Genomic DNA, 20,222 nt, shown 5'->3' on the forward strand with positions numbered 1-20,222 from the left:
TGCTTTCTAGCCTTTTGATACTACATTGTATTCATTGTATATCAGCATGCAATCAATGTTAGATTCTCTACCTAATAAAACCTGTAACAATATAGGAAGCAGTGAAAATTGGAATGCTAAAACCCAAACCCATTGATCCAGACAAACAGCCAAAAACATAAGCCACAGGTTTTAATTTTTGGAGGCTATATATACATGGGCAAAAATAATCTTGTGTTACTTTTGAATTATATTCAGAATAAATAATTAAAATTCATGATTAAACTTTCCTGTAAGAAGAGTCCATAAGCATATGTCTCTTGCACCTGCTGACTGGGTACTCAGTATTGAAAGACTCAGTAACTATTGAGTGAGTTTGTAGCAATCTAGTTAATTGTATTGCTGGCTTTATAATGAACATTAATTTCTTTTGTGTCTTTATCAGAATTTCTACCTGGCAAACAAAGGGAAGAAAGAAAGCAAAGAAATGAATGATAAAAACAAAGAGGCTTTGCTGGAGGTAAGCCAACTTACTAGGCTGAGGATGCAAATGTCGCCAAAACTCTGCCATCATCAGCATTTAGTTCTTTGTGGGAAATAGTGTAACAGGAAGTTCTGTGATCACTGGTGTCTTTGTATCTCGGGTTTAATATGTCAACTTTCTTCTGCATCTGCTGCTCCTCATTAAAAATGCAGATTGTTCACTCTTAGGCCAGCCCTTGGGACTTTTTATTGTTAGTAAGGTTGATGAGTACCGAACAATTATCTTTAGTTTAGAAGTGGATTTACTTCTCAACGTATTAGCTTGTACTACAACAGAAAAAGACCCATTCACTTTTCCAGAAAGTCTGTTTAATCTCTTGCCTTTCCTGCTCAAGTATTGCTTCAGATGTATGCTTGAAAGAGAAAAATCCAGAGCTATGTGAAAGAAAAGATTACCACAGTTCTTCAGCCAAGCAGTTTGGTAAAAGTTCACAAAGGAAATACTTTTCTCAGGTGACTGAGGAGGACTCACATTTCAAAATTAGTGCATCTCATGAAGGCACCAAATGTTAACCAGCAGAAGTTGTGGTGAATTCTGAATGAAAACATTAAGTGATAAGTGGGTTGGCATTAAAAGTTACCCAACAGTGGGTCCTCCAAGCAAGCAATTAGTATATCTGATTAAACAGTGTTTTAAATGCTAGCATGTATTTCAAAGTGAAGGCAGAGACTGAGCTGTTTTTAGAGCTCTGAGAAGTCTCTAAAGAACCTCTCTACCCAAGTATTTCTCTACAGAACCTATAAATACTGCAGTGGAGAAGAAACACAACAACCAGCCACTCTGTCCTATAGCCTTCACTGAGCACATCTGTGTCTAGTTAAAAGTCTTTTTAGGTTTTTGCTTGACCCTAAAAGGTGGAGGTTTTGCAACCCTTCTTTATCAGTGTGAGCACCAACATTAGCTTGGAAAAGTTTCCGTTGCCTGTCTAAGGTGTTCATCTCCCTAGTAGCTGCATTCCCTATGTTCATATGTTCACTGTCACAAGAAATGTCTTTCTTTTTTCAAGGGAGCATTTTTCTGCTATGTATTGATAGGATTGTGCTTAAATGGATTTATTTTGTGCATTATTATTCTTGTTGCACAGGAAAGCTTCTGTGGGACATCTGTCATTGTGCCAGAGCTTGAAGGGGCCCTTTATTTAAAAGAAGATGGAAAAAAGTCCTGGAAGAGGCGTTATTTTCTTCTACGAGCTTCTGGAATTTATTATGTACCCAAAGGAAAAACCAAGGTCAGGAAGCCAGATAATCCTTTTAGCAATAAAACAATTCATGGAGGTGAAAGTATAGAACTCCCAAGGTGACATTTGAAGAGCACAGTCTGGTGCATCTGAGAGGGTTGAGGTTTCCATGGTTCAACTTTGACTACACCAGTTGTGCAAATACTAGAGTGTAGTCACTGAATCCTGTCACATTTCTCTCCTTTTGATTTCTAGGGACAGATAAAAGCATTAATAAAATAGTGCTCCTCCGGAAAGCAGGAGGGTAAAGAAAAACAGCATTGCGCCTGTCAGCTGGTGGTGTGCTGCCAAAATGCTTCACTCTTACATGAGTTCCCTGTGAAAGTATGTCTAAAAAAGTTGTCAAGTAAACCAATTTCTTGTCACAAAAAAGGTAGAATTTTACTTTGTTTTATACTGACTTTCTGCACTAGTAACCAGCATAGGAAATGCTGTACTTTTTTAATACAGTGATCTGTACCTAGAGAATGTGTTGTGCCTTTTATGGCTTTTTAAGAGGCCCTTTGTGTAGGAAGAAGTGAGACAGAAGCATCTACCTGGCTGAATCACATTCCCTGACATTTAGTATTACAAGATATTTAAAGAGTCTGAACAGCCAGCACTGGATGTATTGCACATAAGGGCAGCTGGCTTTTCATTTCCACAGTGATGAGGTAGAACGGTGGATTCTGGGACTGGTGGTTATTTTTTTGTGTTCTGAAAACCATTTCTGTTACCATTTGCAGCTGTGATAATGCTTTGTATTTAGAAATGCTGCTGCTGCTGGTGAGCTTTACTGTTGTGCTTTGTAACTTAAATTTTCTGGTATTTCCTGACTAAATTACAAAGGAAAAAAAGATTTATCTTGCAAAGGAATGTTGTGCTGCTGCTCCAGTGACCTGTGTTTATAATCAAACGACAGTGAAATACAGATCACCTTGCTGCTTTCACAGCAATTTATTTTGACTTTACCTGACCCTGAGATAATGGCTTTCATGCCTCAAATCAGGTTGTACACACAACATCCTATCAATTAGGATCTAGAATGCTATTTAGAAGGCACTTAAGGTGGAAAAAGTGTAAGAACAGTCAAATGCCAAGTCCATCTTTGACATTTCCTTGTAGCACACCTCCAACAGTGACCAGTAAGTACAGTGCCAAAGCAAGGCAAGCATGTCCTGATAGTTACTCAGCCTTTTTTCATCACCCAGTGATACCTTTTTCAGTGACCTTTCATCATAGTGAAAATGAGGAAAGTGCTTTCTTTTTTCAAGTGATAGGCTGTAAACATAGGCTCAGATGGAGCCACATTGTCCCCTTCCTAAACAGCTGTTTAACACTTTACTGCCTGTTTGTCATTACAGCCTGTGTAACAGCCTATGTACCACCCTGCCTATAACTGAGCCATTTTTAGGAACTGTGTGAGTGCTTTAAAATCACTATATTACCACCATGAATCTAGTTCTGTAGGAGATAGTCACAACTCTTTAAAATGGTAACACAGTCAACTGTTTGCTCCTGCATCTGTAACAGCCTTCAGCAAAAGGATGCCTATGTCCATGCTTTAGCCATTCCAGAGAAAGTCAGGTCTCTTATCTCAAATCTCTGCTTAATGGTGATCTAAGTGATACACTGAACAGCTGAGGATCAGGTACATGTGTCTGTTGTGGAGACAGTAATCTCTGGGACATGAGCAGGATGCATTGAGAGTGTTAAACATCTTAAAGCACTGCAGTAGAATTCAGTAGAGCTCTTCAGTTAAAACCCTTAAATTACGAGAGTTCATCCCTTGTCTCAGGGTGGGATGAAAAGTGCACGTGCACCTTGCACATCTTTCAGTTGTGGATAGAGTCATTCCTTCTTGAGGTACAGAAACAAACAGTTGGCAGACAACAGTATCTTCAGCTGCTGCAGCTGTTTTAAAATTTATCATATGTATTTGTGTTTTCACCTATTACAAAACAGTAAAGAAGTCTGGCATGCCTTTGGCACTTTGTGCTGGCTGTAAAATACATAGCAAAGGTGAAAATACAGGGGGACGTTCAGATTATTTTACATACATGCTTGTGGTGGTTTCTGTTGTTTCAGGGTGATTTGTTAACAAACCAGCAGCAGTCAGCCCTGCTGTCTTAATTTCTTTCTTCAGTATTGCTCTACTTACATCCCATTCAAAAACGTGCTGTTAATGGACAGGGTCACTAAACAAAAGCCTCAGAATTACAGATAATTTAAAAAATCTATTTCTGTTAATTGTGTTGCTTTGTCACGTTAACATTGCTGTCATGTTGACATTGCACAAATACTCCTGATAAGCACCTTTGTCCCTTGCATAAAAATCTGTTCCTTAGAAGATAATAACAACTGCATTCCTATTGGTCTTAATCACTATTGCCTGGTTCCTAAATGAAAGGAACAATTCATTATACTGCATGGATTTGAGCACATTTAGGAACTTTAAAATGTTTGAAAAACCAAGGTCCACACACTCACTGACATAATCTCTGGCATCATCAGCCACACTGGAGACAGAGAGAGAGAGAGAAGCTGTTTACATCCAATAGGAATTGTTTCCCCACAAATCTTACTTGCAAACTCAATTTGTAAATAAAGCCAACTCAAGGGTATATTGTAATGAAAATATCATTAAGAACAAGAACAGCAGACAAAAAACATCATATGCATATTATATCATACCCCCATATCATATTATACCCCATTCTTAGGGGTAGAGGGGGCTTGTGGTTTGTGGTTTTCTTTTTCCTTTTTTCCCCCACGATTTCCTGATTTCTCAGTTTAGCCAGCAGTGACCATGTGAAATGGCTACTTTTGCATTTCAGATTGCAAAAGTTACTGTATGCAGAATTCTTAACCGAGAAACACACCAGCAACAGAAACCTTGTTACTTTAGCAATATATTGTGAACAAGCAAATATGATAAACAGAAATGGAATGATGCCAGGAAATTTGAGAAAATTCAAAGCAAAACAGATTAAATATGCTTATTTCCTGATGAGTGTTTGTTTGTTACATGTACGAAAGAAAAACAATCTCCGAAAGCAGTCTAGAAAAACTCCACTCAGAGTTTTTAGGGTGTGGTTTCCTACTATGGTGTTCTCTTTGGTCATATTAGACAAAACCTAAAATCTCCACACAAAGCAATGAAGCACAGCAAAACCAGAACAAGAGCAAAACGTTGAACTCTGTTATAGATTATTCATAATATGTACTGACCCCCTTCCAATTTTTATTTTAAGAAAGCAGACACTTAAAATTAATCTTTGTTTTTTCAGTCAGCTTCCTAGGAGTTACAGAAATAAAAATCGTTGGCCTTCATGTACTTGAAAAAGGTCATATTAATGAGTTTCACATCAAAATTCAATTTGTTCTAGCAATGATGGGCTTGGTTTTCCTTCGTAGACATCACGGGATCTGGCATGCTTCCTTCAGTTTGAGAACGTGAACGTGTATTATGGTTATCAACACAAAGTGAAATATAAGGCACCTACAGATCACTGCTTTGTCTTAAAGGTAATGTGCATGAAAAATAAGTTCTGCAAATGTCACACAGTTTCTTTTATATGTAAACATGTTTAAGTTTGAAGCTCCAAGGATCCTGATGAGGTAGAATAACTCTTGCAAAATCATGTTTAATTTCTTCTTTGTTTCACTGATATCAGCAACATACATTTAGAACCTTAATTTTATTACTGATAGTCCTATGATATATGTCTACCATGCATCTATAAAGTTGTCTTCAAAACAGGGTTGAATATGCTGACTGTTCAGGTGACTGGACATGACTGGGCAGATGACACCCAGGGTGGATAATGAGAAATCTGGCAGTCCCTAATTTTGATGTTATGACCACTATGGATTATACACTAAAAAGCATGTTTACTTTTTTTGCGGTGTAGTCATACCTGTTGAGGAGTTTGTTGAACTGAGATGCAAAATTATGCAGGAATAGGCATCTTGTTTGTCATATCTTATTACACTGCTGTTTATGGCAGGAAGGCAAAATACATTGCTCATCCACTCATGAAAATCAGTGCTTGCTCTTGAATAAGTATCTCATTGCTGCCTCTCCATGTAATAGCACTGCAAATAGGCTGGGAATTCTGCATTCCTCTTAGGAAAGGAAAAGAAGCCCATGCTTTTCACCTAGTTCGGATAGCAGAAATGAAGGTTTGAAGTTGCAGTAATTTGGCCTTGCTTGCTATCTGTTGTATCAGTGTGTACAAGACAGAAGATAATCTTGGTGCTGCTTTTCTTTTTAAAGGCGTGCAGTGCAAACAAAGTATTAGAAAACACTGTCTCTTGCCATCTCAGAAAAAAGAGTACAGGAAACATTCACATCAGAGGTCACTTATAGTACCACATTTCTGACTGTAGTTGCACACTTAAAGCACTTTTTTATTCAGTTCCAAAATGTCTGCTAGCCTAATTTACATATGGCCAAGCAGAAGTGGTTTCTAGACACAGATTTATTTTCTGAAACAGATGTATCTAATTAACACAGATGAATAGTTTTATTACTATACTCATCCACAAGACACTCTGCAAGAAACACAGGTGAGCTTTCAGAAATTAACAGGTAAGCATTGCTTCTGAAAAGTAAAACCTCTAGTGAGCAAAAAAGGAAAAGGGGAGCTGATGTAACAAGTAAGGGAAAATTGATTTTCTAAACTGATGACTGGTCTAAGAACTATCTGACTAATTTAATAACAGTTACATTGTGTTCAGATGAAAATAAAAGCATGATTTTTGAATGTATGTAGCAATGTGTCTAACTGTTCGCAATAGTTAGCTATACTTTCTGGACTTACTGCCATCTTTTCTGAAAAGAGGTATGCTATTTACACTAGCAAAAAGTCACACCTCAGCTGAAATTCTTCCTTTATTTCACGTGTGACGTTAGCGCTGTACCTTCCATGTGAAATGGGAAGAACAAGATCAGAAGCTCACATGGGAAAGCTTTATGGAGTAATAGGTTTATAAATGTATGAAACCTACTTAGCAAAACTGTTTGCTCTGATGCTTCTAAAATGTGTTGCAGTACACTAGAATAAACATTGTATCAATAATTATTTCTGAATGTAACTTAGTGATGAATAGATTATGTTACACTGCTTGTTTTTCATTTTAATTACTACAAATCATCATTTGGTAGATTCTTTACCCACTCAGTTTCAGAGATGGCTTTTTTTAATGGCTGACCTGCAGTGGCTGGAGCTGGTCAGGAAGTACGGGCAGATATTGTCATCTTCATATCTTCTGTTGTTTCAAAAGTGAAAGTCTCCCACTTAGGGTGGCTTTCTGAGGGTGGTGCAGTGGAGAGTTTAACATTTATTATAATTTCTGTGCATTAATTTGAATTCTATACATAAATAGAGTATTAATTCTACTTTTTGAAGTCATGGTTCTGAAATGAGTTCTCTTATATCCTCATCTTACCTTTAGACGTTGGAGCTGAGGAGGTAATACATCTTGAGATCTGTGGGCTGAGGGAAGGAGCAAAGTTAAATGTCAGTTTCTCTGATTGGATCCTTGGTGACACAAAAGTGTGTGGACAGTAACGCAGAGCCATTTATCACACTTAGTCACATTTTCTTCCTGTCTGGTTTTATCTGGAAGTCTCCCAGAAGAAAATATCTCTCTTGCTGCGAAACACTTGTCCTGACATGTCAAAGGAAAACAAACCATCATTCTTGAGATATTTCTCATCCTGCCGTATTTTGAAAATGAAGTCCTCAAGAAGAAATAACAGTACACTTGCAGACAGGTGCAGTGAGCAAAAGGCAGTGGATTTAATGGGTAAACATTTGGTTTTATTACACTGGAAGCCTAGTAATTTTGAAGGAATTTGGATGCCCAGTTCAGTCCAAGCCAGTTGGAAATTTCTTCACAGCCTAGGCTCTCCTGTGTCTTCCCAGCTCTTCCATTCCTCTATGAGTGCCTTGCCACAGAGGGCAGTATAAGATTATCTGCCTTACAACAAATAGTGGAAGGTAATTGGAAGAGTAGCAGCTATAGCCCATACTAACTGTTCAGTGAGGTGGCTGTAAAGCAAAGAAAATATTTTGAGGGAAGCTGTTAGTCTGCAAGCTCGTATTAGCTCCAGCAAGCTGTAATGCCACTTGGCAAGTTTTTGAATAGCATACCACTACTTTTTTTAAAGAATTGTTGCTTTCTGAGGACCCCTTAGGAACTGCTGTGTCAAAACAGTGAGCAGTCATCAGCTAAGTTACTTGCTCTGCTTTGTTTCAAACATAGCAAAAGAACCTGTCCAGCTCAGAGGCAAGAGACCAGCTTATACTTTATAGTGCAGGAGAAATGCAATGGCATAGCAGCTTCAGCAGTACCTTGCAGCCTTTGAGCACTAAGTTTAAAAAATACCATATTTATTTCTGACTGGCTGAGTTGTTGGCATCCTTAATTCAAGATCAGGGACATGCCGGTTGTTCATTCAAATGACAGCAAATGGCCAGTGAGGGTAGGCTGGTTTGGAGTTGAATATGGCCTCAGACTTGAAGGAGGTGTTCTTTCTTTTCCTCCAGTCCCCAGTTGTATGATGAGCCTTCTAAACAAATCAGTAGGCTAAACCCAGTAACATTTGTTCCTGCTTCGAAGGTCTTGTCTCATATTAGCAGGGAGAAAAGAGAAAACATTTCCTTTTGCCTCCCTCCAGTCTTGGTCATCTTCATGGTGTGTCTTTATGGAGGGAAGAGCACTCAAGGAATGTTACAAGAATGAGCAGAACATTCCTGCCATTTTTATATCTATGTTCCAGGCATTGGCAAGAATGTAAAGAGAATGTAAACACTGTAACTAATGTTAACCACAACCCTGGTGACCTGGTTTTAGCCAGAACGAGATTTTTTGGGTTGTCTGACACAGCCCTGAATAATATGGGTGTTTCCTCAAAGTCTTCATGACATTTCTTCTAATGTTGCTTCACTTCAAGCTCTCTAAATGAGATGTGGGCTTTTTCTCCAGTTTTTTCTCCTAGGCTACAGTCAGGTATGGGGCTTGCAGAGACAGCAACCCTTTGGTCCTAGGGCCTGTCCCAGCTAACATGCATCCAGTCACCAGGAGCTGGCAGCTCCCTCTGTGCTGTTTCTTTTTTAATGTAGGTGTTTCATTTCTGCTTCAGTGATCCTATCAGGGTTATGTAGCTAATGCTGGCTTGGGTACTGGTGTTAGTATAGCAACAACAAGATCATGCACATAAGTATCATGCAGGTTGCTTTGATACTTATCCTGAAGCTGTGGTGGGTTTTGCAGCCTGTGATATTGGATCTGCACCTAAACTAGCTCAAATATAAATATTTTGTCTGCAGGTCCATCCTGTAGGGTATGCCTCTTACAGCTAGAAAAGCACGACATGCTGTGAGTGCTCCTTGTGCATCATTTGTTCCCATTATTTCAGTACCCCACTGTATATACTTTGCCTCAGGACAAAAATGGGCTGTGCTTTGCTTATTTGTTAATAATCAAGACACTGAGGAGATAATGGGCAAAAGGGTGGGGTGCCAGAAACAATTAAACATCACAGTGTTCACTAGCAAAAGAGAGAGCATTTTGCTGAGCTTATTCAGAAGTTTCCTTTCAGGATGATTCAGGAGACAACTGCAATAACAGAACAAAGCAGCTACTTCCTCATATCAGGCAGCAGAAAGCCCAGCTGTGACCAACCAGAAAGAGCACAGCTGGCTGGTTGGTGTCTGAGAGCAGGGTCACCTTTAGCTGTGCCTGTGCAGCAGACCAGGGCCGATATGGCTGGGTCCTGAGGACAGGAATGCAGCCTGGCACAGAGGCTCTGATGGACTTGGCTTTCAGGAATCCTTAGGCTTTGGGGCAACTATAAAACTTGAAGAACTGTTTTATTTTCCAGTGGCTACTTGGTCTGTGCTGACCTCTAACCTTCTTAAATGCACTTTTTCTTTACCACTGCTAAACAAGCCTTCCTCCCTCAAAGGACATTCCACATTTCAAAACCCAGAAACAATGAAAAGAACCCTCAGCATATTAAAAACAGAGCCTCTGAGTATAAGAAATACTTTTTGGACATCTTCTGTAAACATGCAGACTCTTCCTATCTTGTGCTCAGCCTAAGTCTAATGCTTACATAAATTTAAAGATCCCACTTCTCTCTTTGACATCAGGCAAAGTGAGTCTTTTCCTAATAGAGACCTCGAGGAGAGGAGAGGAGAGGAGAGGAGTGGAGAGGAGAGGAGAGGAGAGGAGAGGAGAGGAGAGGGGACCACGATTGAAAAGATCCTCACTCAAACCTGCCTCTGTCAAGTTCAGATGTGTCACTGTTCCCAGCAGAGTTGGCAGGAGAGGGTCGAAGCACAGCTCTCCCTGCCACCCTGCACAGAGTGCTGGCCACTCCTGGGAGAGCAGTGGTGAGGGAATCAAATTCTCTCCCCTTTCCAGCAAAAATATATTCACACACTGCACACAGCAAATAGGAGTGGTTGGGTTCCTCAGAGCCACCTTTGCATTTACAAATACATGTTTTTATATCTAGATTCCCTGCAAATTTTCTCATTCACCATCTGCTATGTTATATGGGAAATGCTGTAGAAATGAATAAGACCTTTCATGATTTATTTAATATGCTGAAACTGGAAGTCCACAAAAATAAGGTATTTCACCAGGAAGGAAGGGATCTGTCCATCATGCTAGCAACAGCATCTATTGCACTGAGCAGAAATTGTGAATGTAATGTTTATTTTGTGGATTGTCTCTGTGCGTGCATGCGCACGCATGCTCGTCCAGGAGCTGATTTTGTCACACCATGTGGAGAAATCTTTCAGAGCAGACAAATAGCAAGGTAATCTATATGCAAATTTGCTGGTTTAGTCAGTCTGATGTGCCTGTGACAAAGAGTGGATTTAATTATAGTTTATTGGTGCTGGTTATGCTTGAGTAATCTGGAGGTAATGGTGCATAATGCTGAATTAATCTAGGATGAAAAAAATTGGTTTCCTGGGGATAAACTGAGACAAAGGCAAATCATCCTCTATTTCTACAGCTGGGTACATTTTCCTGTGCAGTCAAAACAGTTAAGTTTTCCTGGCATCATTTGGCACCATGATTTAAAAAAAAAATTCTAATGATCCAAAGAATTTTGGAAGTAAATTTTCAAAAGAATAGCTTGTTTGCAATAGCAGCATCATTCTAGCAGGTAATTTGGTATTTAGCTGCTTCTCTCCTGATTCCCTCCTCCCTCACCCAGTGTGCTCCGTGCAGACTGAGTCATGTACGTAATGCATTCAACACAAAGGCAGTTAAAAAGGTAGAAGGTGAGAATTAGCAGTGTTTGAGATAGAAAACACTATGAATAACAGCTATGTAGAACAAATGGCTAGTGCAGGAAACAAGGATAGAAAACAGGAGATTTTTCATTTCTTTATGTGAAAGATTTGGAAATTGTGTTAGTATGAGTGCTTCAGGTAAGTGTTTCAGAGTAAAATTCATTGCTAGATAAACTGAGAAAGCAAAAGTAGAAATATTTTTTATTGCAGAACACTTCCAGCTGCGTGGGTTTACAGTCATGTACATGCACAGTTTTGCTAGATTAATGTATAAACAGTGGGGAGAACAAAGAGAATGGACAGGGAGAAATTGAATATGATAGCTTTGGAAAATATTACTTCCTGCATAAAGCAGACCTCTTTAGTTACAATGGCTGTTACATATATTTTTAATGACCTAAAAATTTTGCCTCAAGTCATAAGAGAAACATAGGTCAAAAGAATAATTTCCTTATAATAGGGCAATTATTCTTTTATTCATGGAGTTCACACATCTTCAAAAGATCAGTTAAGCGTGATCATCTTCGCGCAAGGAGTGCATAGCATCAGAATTTGACCACGATGAATGGTAGATTGCAAATCTGAACCATTTCACTGTGACTTTTGAAAGGTGCTGAGTATTAATTCTTCTTCCAGTCATGGGAGCCAGAAGAGTCTCAGCTTTTCAGAGAAGCTAGTTCAACACAGCACAAGAGCACAAGTTCATTGGTTGTAGTTAAGGTATCCAAAAGCATTGAGCATTTTGTGAAAAGCCAAAGCTTGTGATCCAAAAGTTAGTCACTCTTTATGCTTCTGGCTATTGTTTCTGCCTCAGAGACTGAGCAATGATCCATGTATTTTGGGGCAAGGAATGCAATGAGATGCCTGAATAACTTCAGTTTACTTTTCATCTTCAGTGTTGGAAGAAGGCAAAGCAAAAAGAACATGTTATTGGGATAATCTCCAATTTCATGCACACATGGCCTTCAGTCATTTGTTTTGGCAGACACCATAGAAACCACATCATTCAGTTTCCATTTCTTCAGGTTTTCAATGTGTTTTATCTTTCTTTCCTTAGGCAAAGAGTTTACTTTATATCTGAAAATGTTATCTGTGGACAAATATTTTTTTAAACCTCTTCAGAAAACAAACTCTTTATATTCAAGTGCTTCTGCTTTTTTTTATCTCTAGACAGTTGATACTTATAGAGGAGACAGTGGGACAGGGGAGAATACTAGCTTCTGTTCCAAGCTTTTTCAGTGCTTTTCTAGGTGAAACATGGCACATCCTTTTGCAGCCTGACATTTGAGATGCTCAGATCTTAATACCTGCAAAATCAGGCTCGATGATGTGACTAATTCATCATTATTAAGAGTTTTGACATCGATAGATGAAAATTCACTGTAGTCGATATTATTTCAAAGCACTATTCCATTTTTTTTTATGTGAGAAAAATTCTGTAGTCCCTTTTTACTTGCGTATTTCCACTTTTCTTTTAAACTATGACTTCTAGAGTTGTTGCTGTTTAAGCAGTTGTCTTTCATAATTCATTTTGGTGCTGCATATTTCAGAGGCAAAGGTGCTAAAGCTTTCCAGAGAAGATGTTTTCACTTTGCTGTCAGATGATTTTAATGATCTTTTCAGGGCATTATATGCACCCTATAACAAAATAATTTATCCGTGTCTATATGTGAGGTGTGGCATACTGAGGTTAGTGTTATTTTGCCTTAAAGTACAGTACTTCTCACATGTGCCATGATTGATGTTAGTGACCTCTGTTAGTCTCACAGAGAGGTTATTACAGAGACTCTGAATCTAATTTAGCAAAACCAGACTTGCATATTGACTACAGCTGCTTACGTCTGTGTGCTGGACTAAACACTCTCCTGAGACACTGGAGCTGTGAAAGGAGGAAATTGGTCCACAGAGAATCATAGAATCGTTTAGGGATCTTCATACTAAGTCAGCATTTCCAGGCACTTCCAGCTGCCTAGGTTCTTCTTCGAATTGCTTATTCTGAATCACCATTTTTATGCACTATGTAGTAGATTTTTTCTGAAGTTGAGCTTGTAAAGGTCAGCATCAAGAGCAGAGACTTCTGCCATTTGTACTGCCGAAGCAATTCCACTATGATACAGCTCCTCCAAGCAAGCACATGGTGGGGTGGGTGGGCTGTGAAAATTCTTGGCTCAACCATTTTATCTTCCTACCTAAAGTAGCATGCTTTATGCATCTAAAAACCACAAGAAGCCAGATGTCTCCATCTGAGCCCCTTACTAATAATCTTGTATACCCGTACAAGGGTATAAACCTTCAGTGCTAAGCTTGGTGTTGCTGTGTTTGTTCCTGTGGTCTGGCCTTACAGACAGCCACTGTAGGCAGCCTCTGCACTGGCAGCCTTGAACAGTCCTCTTTAGGCCTGATCCAAAGCCTGTGTGAGGTGAGTGGGATATTTCCAGTTGACCTCAGTGGGCTGTGGATCCAGTAATAAGTTAAGCTTCATGTGTCATTCATAAAGTTACATGTAGAAAGAGCCAGTGCTGCTGCTGCTGCTTCTTGGAAAAATGAGAGACAATACAGTTCTCAGCTGTAACAAAGAGATTATTCGGGGTGCCTGCATGGCTCTGAGGTGTCTGACCTTCCTTCTCAGAGCTGGAGGTTCAACAGCTTGCTAGTTTGGTCCCTAATTGACAGCATATATTTGTGACTGTGCACTTAATCACAGTTGCTGATTGGAGTAATTTAATCAAGGAATTGATTGGGGCAATTTGGAATAGGTCCCGCTGGTGAATATCAGTAGTTAAGATGGATTGCCTAGTGGAGACAATAGCCAGGAAAAGATAGGGTAAAGGGTAGCCAGTGAGTAACTCGCATGTTATCCGACAAGGGACTCTTTCACCTTGTTCACTGACAGTTCCCCCTCAACTTCTCAGGATGGTGAGTACCCCACAGTCTGAAAATATTCATAGTCAGGGTAAGGAGTGAGGTGAGGAAACTTGCTGATGATGTTACGTTATTCAGATCATTGAGGAAAGGGCAGACTGAGGAATTCTGGAAGGCCATTATGAGGCTGAGGTTCAGTGCTCAGTAGTTGTCAGATATATAAATCAAGCATTAGGAGTGATTAGGAAAGACATAGATGATAAAACAGCAAATGTTGCTTTACCATGGCATGAGTTCCTGGTTTCTCCTCACCTGTGCAGTTCTGGTCCTCTCATGTCAAAGAGAATATATAATAAACTTGGAAAAGTATCAAGCAGGAGCAACAAGGATAAGCAAAGGTAAGAAATTACTTTGGCTTGAAGAATGAGGAGACTAGAAGCCCGTAGGCTGAAAAGGAGAGACAGCTTGCCACGAGTATGATGCAGATCTCTAGGCTTAGGAGTGGAAAGGTGTGGCTAGGGGTCAGGCATTCGGTGTCTCTTCCAAACCAAAAATGTTACACAAAGCTAGCGGCAGTCAGGTTCAGAGAAGGAGGTGGTTCTTCATAGAGTGTGTGACAGACCTGCAAAAACTATTGCTAAAAGGTGTTGTGGATGCCAGATCTTCGTGCTCAATAAAAAACTGAAGAAGTACCTGAAGGAGAACCTAATTACGGAGAAACCCCGTGTGTCTCAGAAAATACCCAAAAATCATTGTAGATAAGAGAGAGTATAGAGAAGGAAGTATCATATATGCTTATCTTGTTATTTCTCTTCCCCCATTTCTGGCCGCTCTCGGAGTCCAGATACTGGGTTCAGGAACCTTTGATCTGGCACAGTACTGGTGTTCGTGTGAAACTAATACTTCCATAGGGTGCTCCAGAAGAGAGGTCTGCAGCAGCTCCTCTTGAGCACCCCAGAAGCAGATCCCAGTGACAGAGCTGTGTGTATGTGCAGCACCATTAGCTTACTTTATGCCATGACCTCCTCTGCCTTGTTATGCAGTGTGGACATTCTTCCAGATGTTTGCATGAATCATTTTTTAATGATAGAAGTCTTCTATTTTTTCTTGTAATAAAAGCACGCAAGTAAGTGTTGTAAGTGTGGTGTTTAAAAATGGGGGAAATACGTAGATGCAGTGGACTTCTTGCCATGAAAAAGAAGGGGGGAAAAAAAGCTCATTTTTTTCCTTCTTGAAAGGTTTGGGTGCCATCTGCTGGGTTCAGTAGGACCTTACACACTGGAGCAAAATTGCTAGTTGCTGCAAGTTGAAAAGTGCCTGAAGAACTGAATTTGCCGAGGATTGCAGTGTCTTTGTTTGCACCTCCTGGTTCTTTTGTCTCCATTGGTGATAAAGTAACCCAGGTATATGGGATATACTCCCACACAAAAAAGTGCCTGCTTACAGTTTCCTTTTAAAGGCACCGTTCAGGCTGAATTCTCTAATGATTTTCACTGTGTTTGGTCACCTAATGGAGAAATAGTGGAAGGAATTCAGGCTGAATTCTCTAATGATTTTCACTGTTTGGTCACCTAATGGAGAAATAGTGGAAGGAAATGAGGATTTTTGGGCTTTGTGTCCTAGCCACCTACTGTGCTAGCAGAGCCCACTCTGAGCAGCCTTCAGGCTCTCTAAGGCTGTGGGAGACAGGGACAGGCAGATGCTGGGAGCTGGAGCCGGCTGTTTGTCCAGGGGCCTGGTTACTGCCTCTGTTTGAAACGTGGCAGAGGTGTATAAAAACAAGAGACAGCCCTGTACGTTGAGCTGTGTGAAGGGGTGATGTGTGAGTGTACCAGCTGGGGGAGGGGCCATGAGGTGGGCATGGCACCTGCTCTGCAGTTAGGGCACCTGGTGACAGTGAGCTGGCACCTCTGGGCTTGTAGTGTAAGATGTCCCTAGCTCTCAAGCTCTAGTGCCCTAGAGCAAGGTAATAGAATAAGGTAGCCACAGGCACTTCCAGGGGGCTGAGATATGTACTCATTGTCCAGGGGAGATGGCCAGCTGTGTGTTTGTGGAAAAATGGCCAAGAGTGTGACCTATGTGAGCAGGTGAGTGCAGACATGCAGGGACTGTAACACGGTCACCCACAGCACTGCCTTGGGATGCATCTGTCTGTGTGAGACCTCTTAAGGTGTAATATCCCTTTAGTTTTTTCTTCCTCACAGTTATCTCCATGGTATGTTCCCTCTCACTCCATAATTTGATGATACAGGGCTTTGGCAGCAATAGCGACTTGTGTGGTCCCATCCTCTCATCCATCCCTTGCTACTCATTCTCTCCCCAAGCCACAATGTCCCTTATCCCCTTGCTGTATGTGGGTCATGCTGTGTACTTCTGCATTTAAAAATATATAAACCAAAGCTACAGCATGATGAAATGAGTTCTATTTAACCCAGACCAGTTCCGTTTTTTTTTTTAATCAGAATATGGCCTCCTGAGCAGCTGGGTCAGCACAAGCAAGGGAAGCCTGGTGTCTGCAGTGCTGAGCAGGGAGCAAGGGACATGTGGCTGAGGAGCAAGTCCTCTGTATTTGGCTCTGCTTTTGAACCCTTGGATCACCCAGCTGTGGGCAGGGTTTGGCCTCTGCACCAGGACGTCCCAGCCCACCAGCAGACATCTGTGAGGAGATGGCACCTACATGAGCCGGAGGCTGGCAGCACTCTGTGCTGTGAGGGACCTTGCCAAGTTCCCTCCATCCAGCACTGCTCTGCTTTGGGGGCTTACTGACACGTATAAACCCAGTGTCCTTGCTGCTAGGTGGAGGTGTGCTTTGAATTTTTACCTGCACAGGCTGAAAAGCAAGGGATGTGACAATAGTGAATCCTTGGAGCATATTTAGCTACTCTTCGTGCATTCACAATATTTCACTAACTGTGCACTTAAAATTTTTAAGAATATAGATAGAAATGAACACATAAATAAGGGATAATGAAGCCTTTTTCCTTTGCGTCCATTCTTTTCTTTCCATATCAAGAGATGGCAGTATGTTATTCCATCCGGGTTACTAAAGACTTACACCCTTCTCTGCTTTAGCAGGGAAACCAAGTTCCTTCAGAGTCTTAGACAGAATGTTCAGTCCTAGGCAAGTAGGAAGTCTGGCATTTTGGTGGTCTTGGAGTTGCAAAGGTATGTCAACACATACCCATAATACCTTGATCAGTAAAGGAAGGAGATCCTAAATTTTGTCAAAAAAAAAAAAAGGTTTAAAAATTTTACAGGTTTTTGATACAAACAAATGCAAAAGAATACTTCTGATGGTGTTGGGTTTTGAATGATTCTCTATCTAGAACATATCACAGTTTTATATATAATTTTTGCAAAAACAGCAAGAGTAAAGCAGAATAAAAATGTATAGGAAGAAAGCTAGAATTGAGCCCAAAGAAAGGCAGTCAGTTAGGAGAAAAATCTGTTTTACCTGAAAGTTTATACTTAAACAAATTTAACATACTCTTCGAAAACTAATTATGTTCAGCATTCAGTCTGGGTGCCTCACATATGACAGACCACAAAATGAGAAACAGAATTTCTTCTAGTGTTTGTGCATTGAGTGTTAAACCTTGAACCAGAGCAGTTGTAGACTTCATTGAACTCTATATCACTGTTACAATTCTGAAGCCCTTGAATTCATATTACAATGCATTTAAATGATTTTAAGCAAAAGCTGCCAATGGCAACTTGTGTATAGTTCATAATCACCATGGGTTTTATATTTTCTTATATTCTGTTTTTGCTGCCTTTTTTTTCCAAATCATCTTCATGATGTGTTTTCACAGGGTCATTGTGTGGTGCCTTCAGACCTTTGTATAGTGATTTAATTTCTGTGTTTGTCTTATTTTATGAATTACTATCTTTCAGCACCCCCAGATTCAAAAGGAGTCACAATACATCAAGTACTTGTGCTGTGATGATAAAGCAACCCTGCATCAGTGGGTAACAGGAATAAGAATTGCCAAGGTGAGATTAAAAGTAAATTTACTTTAATATGTTTTCTGTAAAATCAGGTCTTCCTCAGGTTACTGACTGTCATCACCTCAACTGGAAATGCTGTGACAAGAATGGACATTCATGCTAATTTTACCATAGAAACAAAGATCAGAAGTGCATGATGAGGATGGATTTGCTGAATGTCCCTGCACCTTAGCTATCAGTGTCTTTTTCTTATTAACACAGGAGTTCAGTAGCTATAAAACTCATATACTCATAAAACTTACTGCACAGTTATCTGGCTCAATAATAATATGCTGTGGCTAAAAATGTGCAAGCTCTGGTCAGTCCAGTGGGGACATTTTTCGGACAGTCCTACCCAAATTGTCTGTCTCACTCTGTTCAAAAAGATCCTAATTGACAGCCCATTTTTCTTTGTACAAGACATTGAGGGAGATGGATTTATACACAGCCTTGGTATTGGCTGTATTTTCCCATACAGACCCACTCCTCTTATCTGTTAGTTTGGGCTTTTTCCTGACAGTTTTGCTGCAGGGTGACATATAACAAAGGTGTGGGGTGAACATCAAATTAATGTTGTGTCTTACACTGACAGAGCTGTTTGCTCTAGAGCCTGGAATTCAGTGTCTCAAGTCTCCAGTTTGAAAATGTAATACCTGGAAAACGACTGGAAAAAGATACTTACTGAGAACAGTTGATTTTAAAGCCAAGGACTGTGTTTGGTCATGGGGATTCATGTTTTATTGTGCTGTTACAGAGATGCTTTTCACCTGGCCCTGCATGGAAAAGGGCACACTACTTGTATAAAGATACTTTTTAACAAAACTAGGTAGGAAGAAACAGGGTTAGAAAAGTTGTCCAAGAGCAAAAAAAATGTTTGGCCTATATCAAGCTCATATTATGGTTTTGATTGTTTTGCAGTATGGCAAGACTCTCTATGACAATTACAAATGTGCAGTGAAGAAAGCTGGCTTGTCCTCTCGGTGGGTCAATCAAAAAGTGATGGAACCAGCTACCCCTGCAGGATCCTCATCAGCAGGTACTGATACTGTCACAGCAGTTGAAGTCACATTTATTGTCCCCTTCTACTATGTTGCATAGTCATTGTTCAGAAAAGCCACCCATGGATTCAGCAAGATGTCTTTTTATAGACAGGCCAGTGTAGCTTTGGTCTATGACTAAGCCCAGCAGCAGAGCTCTCACTTTACAGTTAGAACTTGGAGAATACAAAGACAGTTCACTGAAGATCAGTTTAAATCTGCGTAACTTAATAAGGTATTTTTCTGTCGGCATCTGAATCCTTTATCCTCCATCTACATTTTGCAGACTGATGGTCCATGTCTTGAAACTTTCTGTTTGCCCATCTCTACACTGGCTGTGTTGGAGTTTTTCTTCCCATCAATAAAAGGGATGAGTGGGAGATTCTGAGATTGATCATTATAGAAAGATTATTACAGGGTGAGCCACTCCCTTTCCTAGCCTTTCACTGATTGCCATGGTAGCAATGTGGGTGTTAGGGCACAAGAGTAAGAAAGGATTGGGTTATTTTCTAACCTTACTTTTCCAGTAGCTTCATCATACTGCTGTTACTGATCTTACCATGATAGAAATACAACAGTGAATGATACTAGTTGTAACTTGCATGACTAATTTTAGTTTACATGCTTAAGATATGCTTTATTAGGAAGGGTATGCTGGCTAAGTACTTACTGTCTTAAGACAGGCAAAGTCAAAATCACTGTTGGCAGTTAATTAATCTGACTTCTCATGTAGACAACTCAAACACCTTTCTAGGGCTTCAGTTCACCTTTTCTGAGTACATGTGAGATAGAGGGTGGTCTTCCTACTATTCCTTGGAGTTAAATCATGTTAGTAAATACACGTCTGGGATGGGGAGATGCAATAACAGACTGTTTAGAGATCAGGGAGGTTCCGGATTGGGGGGAGGGGGGTGTTTTTAAGGGCTTGTTTTACTTCTCATTATCCTGCTCTGATTTTGTTGGTAATAAATTCGCTTTATATCTCTTAAGTTGAGCCTATTTCACCCTTGATGTTTAGTGAGTGATCTCTCCTGGTCCTTATCTGAACCCATGAATCCTTACTTAAATTTTCTCTCCTCTGTCTCTCTGTTCTCTGCTGCAGAGAGGAGTGAGTGAGTGGCTTTTGTGGGTGCGTGGCATCCAGCCAGTGTCAACCCTCGACAGGAGGAAGTTTGGGTTGACTCAGTTGACTAAGGGTGGGTGGGACAGTTGTGGAACATTTGTGTTCAGGTGCTGACAGCTGTAGAGAGGGTGGCTGGCCAGGGGGGCTCCAT

General features: G+C 40.3%; 1 protein-coding gene across 1 annotated transcript in view; it reads left to right on the plus strand.

The window, feature by feature from the left end:
• The window catches only part of APBB1IP (amyloid beta precursor protein binding family B member 1 interacting protein), a 51,016-nt gene that overhangs the window by 24,539 nt on the left and 6,255 nt on the right, over positions 1 to 20,222 (plus strand). The window contains exons 8-12 of the mRNA XM_017741534.1: positions 425 to 499; positions 1,608 to 1,751; positions 5,157 to 5,267; positions 17,819 to 17,917; positions 18,830 to 18,947. Coding sequence (XP_017597023.1) covers positions 425 to 499; positions 1,608 to 1,751; positions 5,157 to 5,267; positions 17,819 to 17,917; positions 18,830 to 18,947 — 547 coding nt within the window. The remainder of the gene's footprint in view (positions 1 to 424; positions 500 to 1,607; positions 1,752 to 5,156; positions 5,268 to 17,818; positions 17,918 to 18,829; positions 18,948 to 20,222) is intronic.

The sequence above is a fragment of the Corvus brachyrhynchos genome, unplaced genomic scaffold (assembly GCF_000691975.1).
Source record: "Corvus brachyrhynchos isolate BGI_N302 unplaced genomic scaffold, ASM69197v1 scaffold167, whole genome shotgun sequence".
Taxonomy (NCBI): Eukaryota; Metazoa; Chordata; class Aves; order Passeriformes; family Corvidae; genus Corvus; species Corvus brachyrhynchos.